Consider the following 13,846-nt stretch of genomic DNA (forward strand, 5'->3'; position numbering starts at 1 on the left):
AAATCTCTGTGATGTTTAGCTCATAATTACAATCTGTTTACATTTGTTTCCATAGCAATTAGTAACAGTTAAACAGAAGCAAAGAAAATGTCTGGATGGCTTAACATAAAATGACTTGGATGCTGTCAGCTGCTCAGCGACAGAAATAACGAAATCTCAAATGAGGCCAGAGAAGGGAGCGGAGCTAGGACCTCAGACTTCACCCATGGAAGAGGCAGGAGCTCGTCCTCAGGTCCAAAACTGCAAAGACTAGTGTTTTTATTAATAGAAATATCTATGTTACTTGTAAAAGCACATAGCATTACTGTGTTCCCCCATGTGTAAGATGCACCCTTTTTTGAAAAATTTGGGGTCTAAAATCTGGGTGTGTCTTATTCAGTGGCTGTGGCATTTAAAATGCCATGGATGGAACCGAGGACAAGGCACTACATGAAGACAGTGATTCGTCCTCAGACACAGCTGAGGACAAGCTGATGGATGGGAGTTTTGACAGTGATGAGAAGTTGTATGAATTTTATAATGAATAAAACTGGAGTTCAATAACTTTATGTAATACTTTTTTTCAAATTTTGGGCCCCCAAATTAAGGTGCGTCTTATACATGGGAGCATCTTATACATGGGGAAATATGGTATATTCTTTTTGTTAACTATCTACAGAAGAACTGAACAAGATTTGTATATTGAGAAGAGAAAGAAAATCTAATTATGTTGCCTCTCTCATGGTCAGTAATTCTAAAATTTCAAAAACTCCACTCTCTTCAAACAGTAATGAGCCAGGCAGCAGAGTGTATGCACGTCACAGCTTTGTGAAGAGTGTGCCACAATCACACCACAACAGTGTACAGTTTTATACACACTGGATGATTCATAATCGCTCTTTATCTGATCCAATAAAAACAGAATCAGCATGGAAGGTGGGTCCCTAACGAGCGGCTGAATAAACCCCGGTCTCCTTGGGGCTGGATGTTACTTTGACGAGGCTGAGAGGGATGAGAGAGCAAGAGGCATGCTGGACATAACCAATGTCAGATACATGTACTGAGACTGGATGTATAACTTTTAGTAAAAAGCATCATTTACTGTTGCTATAATCTGAAGTTACAAATTCACTAGGAAAACAGTATCACCATAAAATATGTATTATGTTAAAGAACAATCTCTTCACCAAGTGAACTCCAGGTGAGCCCTGAGAGCCAAGGCTGCTCACGAGGGTGGAGAGGCAGTCAGTCAGCCCGCACTTTCCCCCTTACCCGTTCTGTTCAGGGGCTTTTTCCTCCATATGCGCCTCCGCTGGTTCTGCCCCTGGCCCCTGAACCTCTCCTGTGGAATGCTGTTAAAATGAACAGTGTCCGGAAAGAAAAGAGGGAAAACAAATAGGTATTATGTCTTAGGTATCTGAGTTTCACATCAGCCACTTACCCAGAGTGATAGCAGTTTCAAAGCAAGTGAGAAAGCAAAACATTACAAGGCAGGCCCGGTCCTACTCTGACCAGATCTCTGAACTGTGTGAACTGCTTCTGTCCACCACCCCGGGCCACTGAGTGTATTCATGTATGATGTGTTGACAAATACATTTACATACAGCCATAACAGCGTAAGTAAGCACATTGTGAGAACAACAATAATGCAGGAAAAACTATCCTTTTTAAAGGGATTGTTTCAGTAATTAGAAATGTCTGCATTCCACCTGGAAACCCAGTGTACACAGTTTTGAAAAAACACAGCACATAAAAGTGCACATATGTGCAAACACTGCACACACAGCTGTGCACGCACAGCTGACGTATATATTTTGTTTTTATTTTATTTTTATTTTTTGTGGGGTTTTTTTGTGTGACAGGGATAGAGAGAAAGAGAGAGGGACAGATAAGGACATAGAGAGGAAGGGAGAAAGATGAGAAGCATCAATTCTTTGTTGCGGTACCTTAGTCTCGTTAGTTGCTCATTGATTGCTTTCTCATATGTGCCTTGACCAAAAGGCTACAGCAGACCAAGTGACCCCTTGCTCAAGTCAGCGACCTTGGTCTCAAGCTGGTAAGCCTTGCTCAAACCAGATGAGCCAGCGCTCAAGCTGGTGATCTTGGAGTTTTGAACTTGGAACCTCTGCGTCCCAGTCCGACGCTCTATCCACTGTGCCACTGCCTGGTCAGGCAGCTGTATACATTTTGAATCAAGAACACCTTTGTCACGCTTGGTTATATTAATGTGCTACAACAGCTGATGAAATGAAAATTCCCTGGCCAGAAATTAGAAGACATCTTACTAATAACAGAACCTCAGTGAGAGAAAAATGCTGCTAAACCTACTGCCCACAGTGTGCTTGTAAGAGGTAACAGCCTTGGTCGGACGCACTGAATAAAAAACCACAAGTATAATTTAAACAACTGGCTCCACCACGTACTGACTTACGTCTTCCAAAGGCCATGGCAATGCCCGTGCGCAAACGGCAGTCCCGGGACTTCTGAGCCTTCCAGCAGGTTCCCTGGCATCTTCTGCAGGGAAACAAGGAAGAGAAAGGGGACCATTTGAAAATAAAAATCATTTTACTTTTTAGATGGTTCAGGAATATTACAGGAAAACATATAATGGCAGAGAGATTTTTCACTCTCCTTACAGACACATTTTTATAAAAACACCTGGCAATAGTCCCACTCCTCCCAGTGACCCTGAGCTAAGCTGCGAGGGGCCTCCCGTGAGCACAACTCCACAGAAAGCACCGAGCCTCTGTTTTAGGGAAGACTGCTGAGAGAAAGTTCCCAGGAGAAAAGAGACCCACAGCAATGACACAAACAAAGCAAAAGGCCTATAACTCCAATCCGGGTTATGAGTTAATATGCTCAACATTGCATAAATATTGAATTGTTTTAATTTTTGGTTTTAGGCTATTATGCACATACTAATTTAGATATAAGTCGAAATAAGTTACCATGGATGATTATTCACCAACTTCAAATTAATAAGGAGAGCCAAACAAAAAGAGTAGCCAAATGAACTGACCTTCATGGTCTGATGGGTTTGCATCCATTTCCTTCTCCTGTGTAAATGTTTCTACTCCCAAAGGAGCCTCATCACTCTCTATACATTCCTTTCCAGTCTCATCAGCGACAGCAACAATCCCATCATTGGTTTCTCTGATTTCAGTTCTGGCTTCAGTTGGCATTCTATTATACAAAAATAAAGCAGCTAAAATTATGACTCATTCTTGGAAACAAAGAGCTTGATTTCAATCAATTCTGTTTATCAAAAAAAGAACAAATTTAGTTTTTATAATTATGCAATCTTTTGTTTTTTAACAATGCCTGGTCCACAGCAGAAGCTCAATAAAAGGTTGTCTAATGATTGACTTTAATAGATTACTCCTAGCATTGCCTCCTATGTAAAAATGGATGAAAGGATTGGTTCGGCTTCCTCTGACACTGGGAATCAATTAATATTATCAATTAATCAGTATGTGACTATATTGGTTAATTAGTAATAAAAGGATCTCTCAGGATGAATTAGCTCCTCTCTCAGAAGATAAAAGCTAGACGAACAGGGAAGAAACATCACCTGCAATGAACTGTTAAAACACTTCAGACAGTGCTCACTCCCTGCGTCTCTAGTTCAAAGAAATGCTTATTCCTTTAACTTTCCAGGGTTTTTAGTCCTTCCCTTTTAGCCAAACATCATCAAACAAGGCATTGCCCTCTGCAAGAAAGGCTGTAACCGGCAGCTTACTTCATGATACTCTGGACGGATTCGCTGAGATCCTGTGTCTCCTCGGTCCTGCCTGGAGTGGCCGGGGCCACTGAGCAGCCAGCACCTGCCCTGCAGTCACTCTGGACACCAGGTCCCCTGTGAGACCCGGTGCGAGGATGCTCCTGCACCTGAAACAAGCCATTGGTATCATTTAGATTTCACTGTTGAACCCCACAGTTTTCATTATGTCTTGACATTGTCAACACGACCTACAGAACTTCTCCTGGTTAAGTGTCTCATTCCATTGCCAAGCATAGAATGCACAGCTACAACTAGAGCTCTGCTGCTGAAGCAATGATCAAGTCTTTATTCCAGCTGGTCTAACACAAACCTAAGTAGTATTCACAAGAAATCAGCCTTACAATTTTGTAAGACATAACACCAATGTTTTCAGTACACAGAACATTAGTGATAAAAAATGCAAAGCTGCTTTCATAGGATTCTCTGCTATTATAGACATTTAGTAACTATTTCAAAATGACACAGTAGGCAAAAACATCTACAGCTAATACAATGAATATAACTCTTGTATCTCTTAGACATTCAGGTATGTTCCATCTAGAAACATAAATTTCAGGGACAACAAATATACTGCTCACAAAAATTAGGGGATATATCAAAATCAATATGAAGCGATGAAATATCCCCTAATTTTTGTGAGCAGTGTATCACAGTATCTTATAAACCACCTTAGGATAACAGAAACTGACCCCAAAAAACCCTGCAGAGAAAAAACTCATAAAAAAATAAACCACACACTCTCACATCCTTCATCTTAGAATAAACTATTTTTGTGTGAGGGTACTTTAAAACAGAACAAATGTAGACTTAGTAATAGGAGGGGGTGACCAAGAGGCTCCTGAGCACCCCCCCCCCCACGGACACACTAAGGTACAACTACAACCACGGGGACTGCCGCAGAACGCCGCCAGCCGAGTCCTATTCCCCAGGCGGGTGAGAAAACACCCACACTGAAACAGACTCTCACCATGCACCCACCCTGACACAGGGCCCTGCTCCCAGCTCCTCTCTAGGAACAAAGGGTTTGGGCCCCACATTTAGCACCCCAACTTTTATTATTATTTTTCTTTTCTTTTTTTCAGAGACAGAGAGAGAGTCAGAGAGAGGGATAGACAGAGTCAGAGAGATGAGAAGCATCAATCATTAGCTTTTTTGTTGTGCATTGCGACACCCTAGTTGCTCATTGATTGCTCTCTCATATGTGCCCTGACCACGGGTCTTCAGCAGACTGAGCAACTCCCTGCTTGAGCCAGTGACCCCGGGTCCAAGCCAGCGAGCCCTTGCTCAAACCAGACGAGCCTGTGCTCAAGCTGGCGATCTCGGGGTCTCGAACCTGGGTCCTTCGCATCCCAGTCCGACGCTCTATCCACTGCACCACTGCCCAGTCAGGCTAGCACCCCAACTTTTAAGACTCCCACTTGGGTAAAAGGACTCCAAAACACCTATCTGTGCAAGTCAACGAGGCTTGCATCCACCAGACCCACAGGGCCATAGGGAAATGGAGAAGCACTTTTAGCAGGTGTGTGTCCTGGGCCCCGGGAAGGAGCCCACCTGTACACTTTGAAAGCTGCCGCCTGAAGGTCAGGCTGATAGTTTAGCACACACCTAGGGGCTGCCCCCGATCCTCCTGACAGACCAAGGGTGCAGATGGACACCTCCCCTGTCTTCCCCCTCTCGCCCTCTCCAAGTGGCCAGCATCTCCCTGGAAGGAGCCAGTACCCACATCTGGCAGCCAGGTTCTGCAGCTGCTGACTGAGGTATGGCTTCCCAGACCACCTGTCTCTGCCAGCCAGTGGGGCCTGCCTTCATGGGCCCACAGGACTGTAGAAAACAAAAAGCAGTTCTTAGTGGTGCCAGAGCATCCCTCTGTGGATACCCACCCGGAGCCAGTCCATAGGAGCGGCAGACACTATCTGCCAGGTCCTCCACCGAGGGGCCTTCACTACATACACTGACATGTGCTGCCTGAGGGTCCGGCTTCCAATCAGGCTGCATCTGGTGATAAATGTGTGCCACCCCATGGGACCCCGAGGGCTCTTGATATACTCTCAACTATTGGAGCCACTGAGAACAAAGGAAGAGGCATAGACAACCACAACCAAAAGCTCACGCCAGGTTGATTGATAAATGCGTCTCCTATCCTGCACCGTGACGCGCAGCCGGGGAGAGGCGCTGTTCCAGCGCAAGTCAGGAACCGGCACAGAGCCGCGGAACATGAGGAAACAAGCAGCACGCTCTGAACAGATGAACAAGGGAAATCTCCAGAAACAGATCTTGTAATATCACTTAAAATTATCTTCTTCTTTTTTATTACTTTATATAAATGGACGCAAAACTTCAAAACCACACAGCCTCTATGAAAGTACTTTTACTCTAATTAATTACTTTTAAGAATTAAAGGAACCACTTGAAGAAAAAAAAATTAGGTGGTTCAGATTATAATCCATTTTGTCATTAACTTTGTTTCTTAGGGATCCTTCAATAGTTGGAAGAATATACTGTTTAAATCTAAAGAGAGAATTCGCATTTGTATGCAATAAATAACTTAAGTACTTACCTTAAGAGTGGCATTTTTTGTCTTATATGTAGCAAAATAGGGTTGTTTCAACAGCCACAATGAGGTAAGGATGGCCGCCGGAGAGGTCCTCACGCGAAGGACGGGGCTGTACCCACAGGAGGCGTCCATGGGACGGTCACAGGGCAGCCTGCACTCTGACCACCTGACCATCCACCGCAGCAGCCTCCCCAGACTGCCGAGCGTGTCCCCCAGGGCTGGCGGGGGCTCCTCCCGAGGGTTCATGTCACCGCTCTGGACTGCTTTGAATGTGCACCCCCTCTTACTGGACTTGGGAGCCCACAGAACTGGGTTCGACAATCTCTGGATGAAAGGTTCCTCTGTATTGTTGTCGCCTTGTATTCTGTAAATTGACTTCTGTTTTAAACCAAACAACCCACTCTTCCCTTCCTGTCTGTTAACCTCGTTCACAGGGCTCTCCGGAGCAGGTGCCAGCGCTGGGTGAGCGGGCCCCATCACAGAGAGCGTGCGGCTCTCCGGCTTGTCCGGCTCCGGTGACTCCGGAGCGGCGACAAAGCAGGAGCCGGCCCTGAACACGGGCTGGGACCCGGTTTCGCCCCAACGTTGCTGTAACGTTGTATGTACATCAAAGAGTAAGGGATTGAGCTCATGTTCTCGAAGATGTCCAGAAAAACCGGTCAGGAACGGAATGCCAGGGTCCTTGGCACCAAGCAGGTCTCTTTCGAGAACGTAACTCAAGAAGAGATCCAGGAACTTCACATACTCGTCGTCGTCGCGCTCGAATTCCCAGGAGCCTACTGCAGGGAGGGTGTTCTGCAGTAACTTTCCATCGGCTGCTTTTCTTTCAGCATTTTCTTCCTGGTCGCCCATTTTCTTTTCATCATGGGACTTAGCCCTCAGTGTTAATTGCTTCTGATGAGGAGCATTTCTACAGCAAACCGAAATTTGAGAAGCCAAAATTAAAGATCATTTAATCATTAGAATTTGCCTTAGAACTGACAATACAATCTGATTAACTCACATATCTTTTTTCAATGCGTGATTACCTATCTTTCAAATGAGGGGTTTGGACTAAATGATTTCTAAGTGTTCGCTAGAGCGGGACATTCTGAATAAAAAAAAAATACCACGTTAATATCAAATGGGACAATTGGCGTTAAAGGAGATTAAAATGTATGCACAGAAATTTCCCTATTAAAAAACATGAGTGTTTTTCTGGGAAAAAAGAAAAGTCCTCTAATAGTTCAGACTACAGACACAGTAAAAATCCCTGGGCACCTATGCACACGCTAGCCTGCGGTTTCCTGTTTCCCTCCAGCCTCTGCCCCTTTCCGTGCCCACACAATGTGCTCGAACAAGCCAGACTGCCCACAGGGGTCCTTACCACACACAAGGTGGGAAGTTCTAAACAATTTTCACTGCTGTTAAACCTGCTGGGCAGGCACCTAACTGCCAACCATAATTATTTTTAAATCTTTTTTCTTTCAACATGGTCTTTGTGGCAGAATACAGACCCCAAGCTCCCTCAGAGAGAAATAAAAGGTCCAGTTGGGCACCTGGGCTGAAGTCACCATGTCTCTGTCTCTCCTTATTAACAAGGCACGCTAAGCAGCTTCCGGAGTGTCCCTGTGCTAACCCAGAAGTCCTTTGGTAAAATAAGCACACCATTTATAATACGACTTAAATATATGTTTGTTTGGAGTAGAAAATTACTTAAGCAAGATTATGGTAGATTATATAGTCTTTCAGTCATGAGAAGGATACATTACATTCCATATAGCAAAGAAAAACATCTGCTTAAAGCAGAGAAACAGAGGTTTAAATGATAAGCAAGAATCACTCAACAATTTATGGGCAAGTTTCGGAAATGAATGTGCAATTTCCTTTCCTGGAAACATAAAAAAAAATAGCTAACCCAATAATCCTAAACTATTTAAGTCTAAAGATGACTAGAGAACTAAAAGTCCTTCTGTGAACTCTAGAATTTAATCTACACATTTGATTATATACTTGCAGGTGACACAATTATTTCATATCTCTATAATATTTTTAATGGATTTTCAAATCTACTGTCTCATTTTACACCCCTAACACCCTTGTGGGTAGGCAGGGCACCACTTATTCACATTAACAGTGCAATCAGTGAGGTTGCTGGGACTAGAAATCAGCTCATTAGCTGCATGAAAATGTCGAATGCTTGTCATTAAGAGATCTCAACTGTACCTTTGACAGAAATGTGTCCTGCTTTTTCTTTCGACCGGTAAAGCTTCGGAGACGGTCTCAGCATCACTGTGGACCAGAGAGTTCCCCAGGTCTGTGAGGGTGCTCCTGCTCAAACTAGTCCCCAGGGAAAACCTGTCGTAACCTGGAACCTCAGCTGGTTTCTCCTCTTCGACTGGTTCCCATATATTCATCTCAAAAGAACCGATATTTCTCTGCACACGTTTTAGGGCTTTCACCCTGACCTTGTGGATAGAATGCATGATGACCGACATCATTTCCTCCGTCTGGGGATCTAGAAAGACGAGAACGAGAGGCTTTACAGTTCATTCAAATACATCCACTGAAGACACAGGGGATCCAATTCTGGTCCCTGCTGGGGACATAAAATCTGACAACTAAGGCTTATTTCCACATTGTCAGATTGTGCTCTCATCAGCATTCATTTGAAAGCCATAAAGAAGAATTGCAGATGCTGGAGGAGGTCCACAAAAGAACAAAGAGGACAGGACCCAGACTATTAGAAAGTGTACCCTGGAAAATGAAAACTTAGAAAGCAATTTAACCATTTCAATAATCAGAAGGATAATTGTAAAAAAAAAACCCTAATTTTTTTTTTCTATTCCCACAGAGTGGAGAAAAAGAGAAAATGAGTATAATTTTAGCCAAGGAAACAAGGACTCCTTTCTGACTTTGACTAATGGGAAACAATAAGAACGCAAGTTTTCTGAGGCTGCCTATAAAAAATTTTAACCATTTTAAATCCATAAACAAGACACTTTAGAGGATGTCAAAAAGTCTTTAAAAATATAAATCACAAATACAAATATACTAATGCAATAATATGCAATCACAGGATATAGCGACTTAAATACTAGATTGTAGTGTTAAATATGTGGGTAGTTTAAATTCTTTAAAAATGCCACAATCTGGTCCAGGTATCTAATGCCACTGAACTATACACTTAAAATGGTAAATTTTATATTATGTATATTTTGCCACAATAAAAAATAATTTCTGCAAGGTCATCTTGAATGTATAGGATACAATCAGAAGTATAAATAAGCATAAAAGAAAGAGTATTCGTTTTAAATATAATATCTACATTATGCAAAGCACTATATGCACATTTTATATATTGTATATATTGTATCCTGTTTAATCCTCTTTCAATACACATTCATGGAGCTGGTATTTATAGTCATTTTACAAACGAGGAAATGAGGCTCAGAGAGGCTGAGCAACTTGTCTGTGGTCACAGTTACTAAACAGCAGGGCCTTCTCACACCTGTCCCTCAGGAAAAGGGCGATGAGTGAGCACCAAGAAAGCAAAGCTTCCAAAACAGCATGAGCACCCTCAGCAATTTTATCAGATACCAAGGAAATGACAGACAATACCTTTCACGACACTGTGCCTGAGCCTCTGCTGCAGAGAGTGGTATTTTTCTCTCAAAGGAACCCTTATGTCCTCAGGATTAGGAAATGCTTTCACAAAAATCTCTGCTACCTTTAAAAAAATTAAAAAGTAAGTTTGATGAGCAACATCATTCTTAATTACAATTAAAAAAAACACCTTTAAAGTCTTGATTCTGATTGAGTTCATTTCACCTACAGTCGCATTACCTTTCTGATTGGAGGCAGTTCTCCGAGAAGGCTCAGAATCAGATCCTGGACCAGCTCCTCGATGTTCCAGAAGCGAGAGAAGGGCAGCAGGCGGCAGGCCCAGTCCGCCGCGCTGAGGCCGTGCTCCACCACGCAAGCATCAAACTCCGCTTTGAGTGCCTACAAGACGACAGTGAGAGAACTCATTTCCTTTTCACCTTGGATGGGTAGACCAGAATAACAAATTCAAAAGAAAAAATTTGCTACAAACAGTAAAATCTATCAAGCAACAACTTAGCAAGTAGTTTCGTTCATTTTTCTTGTTCTTTTGCAAGGTAAATAAATACCTTCTTTCCCTCCACGTTTTCCCTTGCTTTCTGATACCTCCGGCAACTGTGAGATAACTTATCGCGGACGTGCAGCATCCAGCACAGAGCGCAAAGCTCCCTGAAGCAACCTAAACCGGGAACACAAACAGGAGAGAAGACTGCATGAGCGTGTGCACTGGGATGGCAACCTCCCCTCTCTGCTTGTTGCTTTTTTCCAAAATAAATGTAGTTTGTTGATTAGAAAAGAAACATATGCTCATTATCAACACCTTACATAAAAGTTATGGAGAACATTTCAGAATTTTTGTGCATATAACTCTAGAATTTCATGGATGTCAGTTGCATGAAAATATTGAAAATGTTGCTAAAAGCAAATAATTTACTCTAGTTACTAGTTTACTTGCTTTAAACTTTATAATATATAGTAGATACTTGTCAAGCCAATAAAACAGCTGTACTGTACAGTTATTTGAAAAACCACTCATAGATAGGCATTTAAGTTTAAAATTTCTCAACACTAGAACCATTTCCAATATCAGTGTTCTTTATTTAAAGCAATATGAATACATAAGTATATATAAAGTCATATGACGCCATTCTTTTTTCCTCACCTAATGTCTCTTGGATATCTTTTCACTGGTAATATATGCGGTTCTCACATTGCCACCCAAGTATTCTGTTGTGTGCAAACTTCCCAAAATCAAATGGAAACCACATCACTGTTAATATTGGGCCTGATTTATAAGCAAGCAGCTCATTTTGAACAAACCTAATGCTTTAATGGAAACTTCATCAGGCTTGTTGTCCCCAGTTGCTCCAGGTCGAAAGAATGCCACGCCACCTATGCAGTAATTGAGTAATGACTGAGGGAAAGGACTCAAGGAAGGGAGGGACCCTTTCATTCGGATCTGAAAGTAAAGAATGATAGAATATGTTGTCAGTTGCATAAATCCACTGTTAAGGAAACAATGAAGCAACAAATAGCAGAGAAATCACAGAGAATGGACAGCACAGCACCGTCCCTGGACTACGTAAGAAAACAGCCCTGAAATCAACCGTGTTCTCAGAAACTTAGCTCACGGATTTAATTCAAGAAACCCACTAGGCTCAATTTCAAATGAGAAATAAAAAATGTTTAATCAAATTACCCTCTTGTCGGCAACTTCCCTGGCCTCCATCTTTCCTCGGGGCCAGGGAACCTCGCTGGGCAAGAGGCGCTGTAGTAAATAAAGCTTTTGTTATTACACACACACACACAAAAATTACCCTCTTGTCACTCAGTTATAACTGCATAAACAAATTTAATGTTTTTTTATCCTTTCTCCAAAGGCACGATGAAGAAAATAAAGAAGCTTAACTATCTGTGATCTAAAACAAAACAATGTGGCCCTGGCCGGTTGGCTCAGCGGTAGAGCATCGGCCTGGCGTGCAGGAGTCCCGGGTTTGATTCCCGGCCAGGGTACACAGGAGAAGTGCCCATCTGCTTCTCCACCCCTCCCTCTCTCCTTCCTCTCTGTCTTTCTCTTCCCCTCCCGCGGCCGAGGCTCCATTGGAGCAAATATGGCCCGGGCGCTGGGGATGGCTCCATGGCCTCTGCCTCAGGTGCTAGAGTGGCTTTGGTTGCAACAGAGCGATGCCCCAGATGGGCAGAACATCGCCCTCTGGTGGGCATGCCAGGTGGATCCCGGTTGGGCGCATGTGGGAGTCTGTCTGACTGCCTCCCCGTTTCCAGCTTCGGAAAAATGAAAAAAAAAAAAAGAAAGTAAAACAAAACAATGTGAAGTACCTGAAAACAAATACAAAACGAAGGTAGAACTACACACATAACTTTTGAAAATCAAATTCATAAATGACAGAACTAGAAAGTCACCATTTGTCAAACCTAATAAAATAAGGACTCAAGCAAGAATCGGCAATAAATGCTAAATTGGCCCTGGCCGGTTGGCTCAGCGGTAGAGCGTCGGCCTAGCGTGCGGAGGACCCGGGTTCGATTCCCGGCCAGGGCACACAGGAGAAGCGCCCATTTGCTTCTCCACCCCTCCGCCGCGCTTTCCTCTCTGTCTCTCTCTTCCCCTCCCGCAGCCGGGGCTCCATTGGAGCGGAGATGGCCCGGGCGCTGGGGATGGCTCTGTGGCCTCTGCCTCAGGCGCTGGAGTGGCTCTGGTCGCAACATGGCGACGCCCAGGATGGGCAGAGCATCGCCCCCTGGTGGGCAGAGCATCGCCCCTGGTGGGCGTGCCGGGTGGATCCCGGTCGGGCGCATGCGGGAGTCTGTCTGACTGTCTCTCCCTGTTTCCAGCTTCAGAAAAATGAAAAAAAATAAAAAATAAAAAAATAAATAAATGCTAAATTAAGTACAAAGCTGATTGACATGACAGTAAGACATGACCCAAAATCACTGACCCATCTCACAATCTATTTTTGACCACCCTGAAAGTGCATGCATTCACATGCATACACATGGAAAGAGAAAATGTGAAGAAAGATTAAACAATATTCAAGCAATGCTGATAACTGTTCAAATCTGGTGATAAACAAAAGCTTATTATACTATTCTTTTTACTTTTATATTTTTAAGTTTCCATAAAAATGTTTTATAAAACAGCTATCCCACATTTTCCTGACTTTTTTTTTATACTATCAGAAAAGTAGTTATTCTACCCTTTTTTTTTTTTTTTTTTACAAACGTTAATTTTTTGGAACAGTTTTAGATCTATAGAAAACTGCAAAGATAGTAGTACAGGGTTTTCCACCCAGTTTCCCCTAGTAGCAACAGCTTACATCAGTGGTGCATTTTTTTTTAATTTTTAATTTAATTTAATTTTTTTTACAGAGACAGAGAGTGAGTCAGAGAGAGGGATAGACAGGGACAGACAGACAGGAACGAAGAGAGATGAGAAGCATCAATCATTTGTTTTTCATTGCGCATTGCAACACCTTAGTTGTTCATTGATTGCTTTCTCATACATGCCTTGACCGCGGGCCTTCAGCAGACCGAGTAGCCCTCTGTTGGAGCCAGCGACCTTGGGTCCAAGCTGGTGAGCTTTTGCTCAAACCAGATGAGCCCGCGGTCCAGCTGGCGACCTCGGGGTCTCGAACCTGGTCCTCTGCATCCCAGTCCAATGCTCTTTCCACTGTGCCACTGCCTGGTCAGGCAGTGGTGCATTTTTTATAATTAATGAACCAATATATTAATACATTAACTAACAACCATACTTTCTTCAGATTTCCGTAGTTTTTACCTGATGTCTTTTTTGCGTTTTATAATCCCATCCAAAATACCACATTACATTTAGACATTATTCCTCTTTAGGAACTTCTTGGCTATGATAAGATGTTTCTTAGACTTTTCTTGTTTCTTTATTATTGTCTTCACTTCTATGTCTACATTCTAAGTAA

The 13,846-nt window shown here is 42.9% G+C and overlaps 1 protein-coding gene across 3 annotated transcripts in view; it reads right to left on the bottom strand.

Moving 5' to 3' along the window:
* CPLANE1 (ciliogenesis and planar polarity effector complex subunit 1) overlaps positions 1-13,846 on the bottom strand; it is a 113,318-nt gene that overhangs the window by 55,120 nt on the left and 44,352 nt on the right. For all 3 annotated transcript variants that reach the window (XM_066239964.1, XM_066239956.1, XM_066239948.1), the window contains exons 21-30: positions 11,217-11,355; positions 10,466-10,575; positions 10,140-10,298; positions 9,915-10,023; positions 8,520-8,811; positions 6,318-7,224; positions 3,719-3,867; positions 2,999-3,162; positions 2,411-2,493; positions 1,252-1,331 (exon numbers count right to left, since the gene is read on the bottom strand). In XM_066239964.1, coding sequence (XP_066096061.1) covers positions 1,252-1,331; positions 2,411-2,493; positions 2,999-3,162; positions 3,719-3,867; positions 6,318-7,224; positions 8,520-8,811; positions 9,915-10,023; positions 10,140-10,298; positions 10,466-10,575; positions 11,217-11,355 — 2,192 coding nt within the window. The remainder of the gene's footprint in view (positions 1-1,251; positions 1,332-2,410; positions 2,494-2,998; positions 3,163-3,718; positions 3,868-6,317; positions 7,225-8,519; positions 8,812-9,914; positions 10,024-10,139; positions 10,299-10,465; positions 10,576-11,216; positions 11,356-13,846) is intronic.

The sequence above is a fragment of the Saccopteryx bilineata genome, chromosome 1 (assembly GCF_036850765.1).
Source record: "Saccopteryx bilineata isolate mSacBil1 chromosome 1, mSacBil1_pri_phased_curated, whole genome shotgun sequence".
Lineage (NCBI taxonomy): Eukaryota > Metazoa > Chordata > Mammalia > Chiroptera > Emballonuridae > Saccopteryx > Saccopteryx bilineata.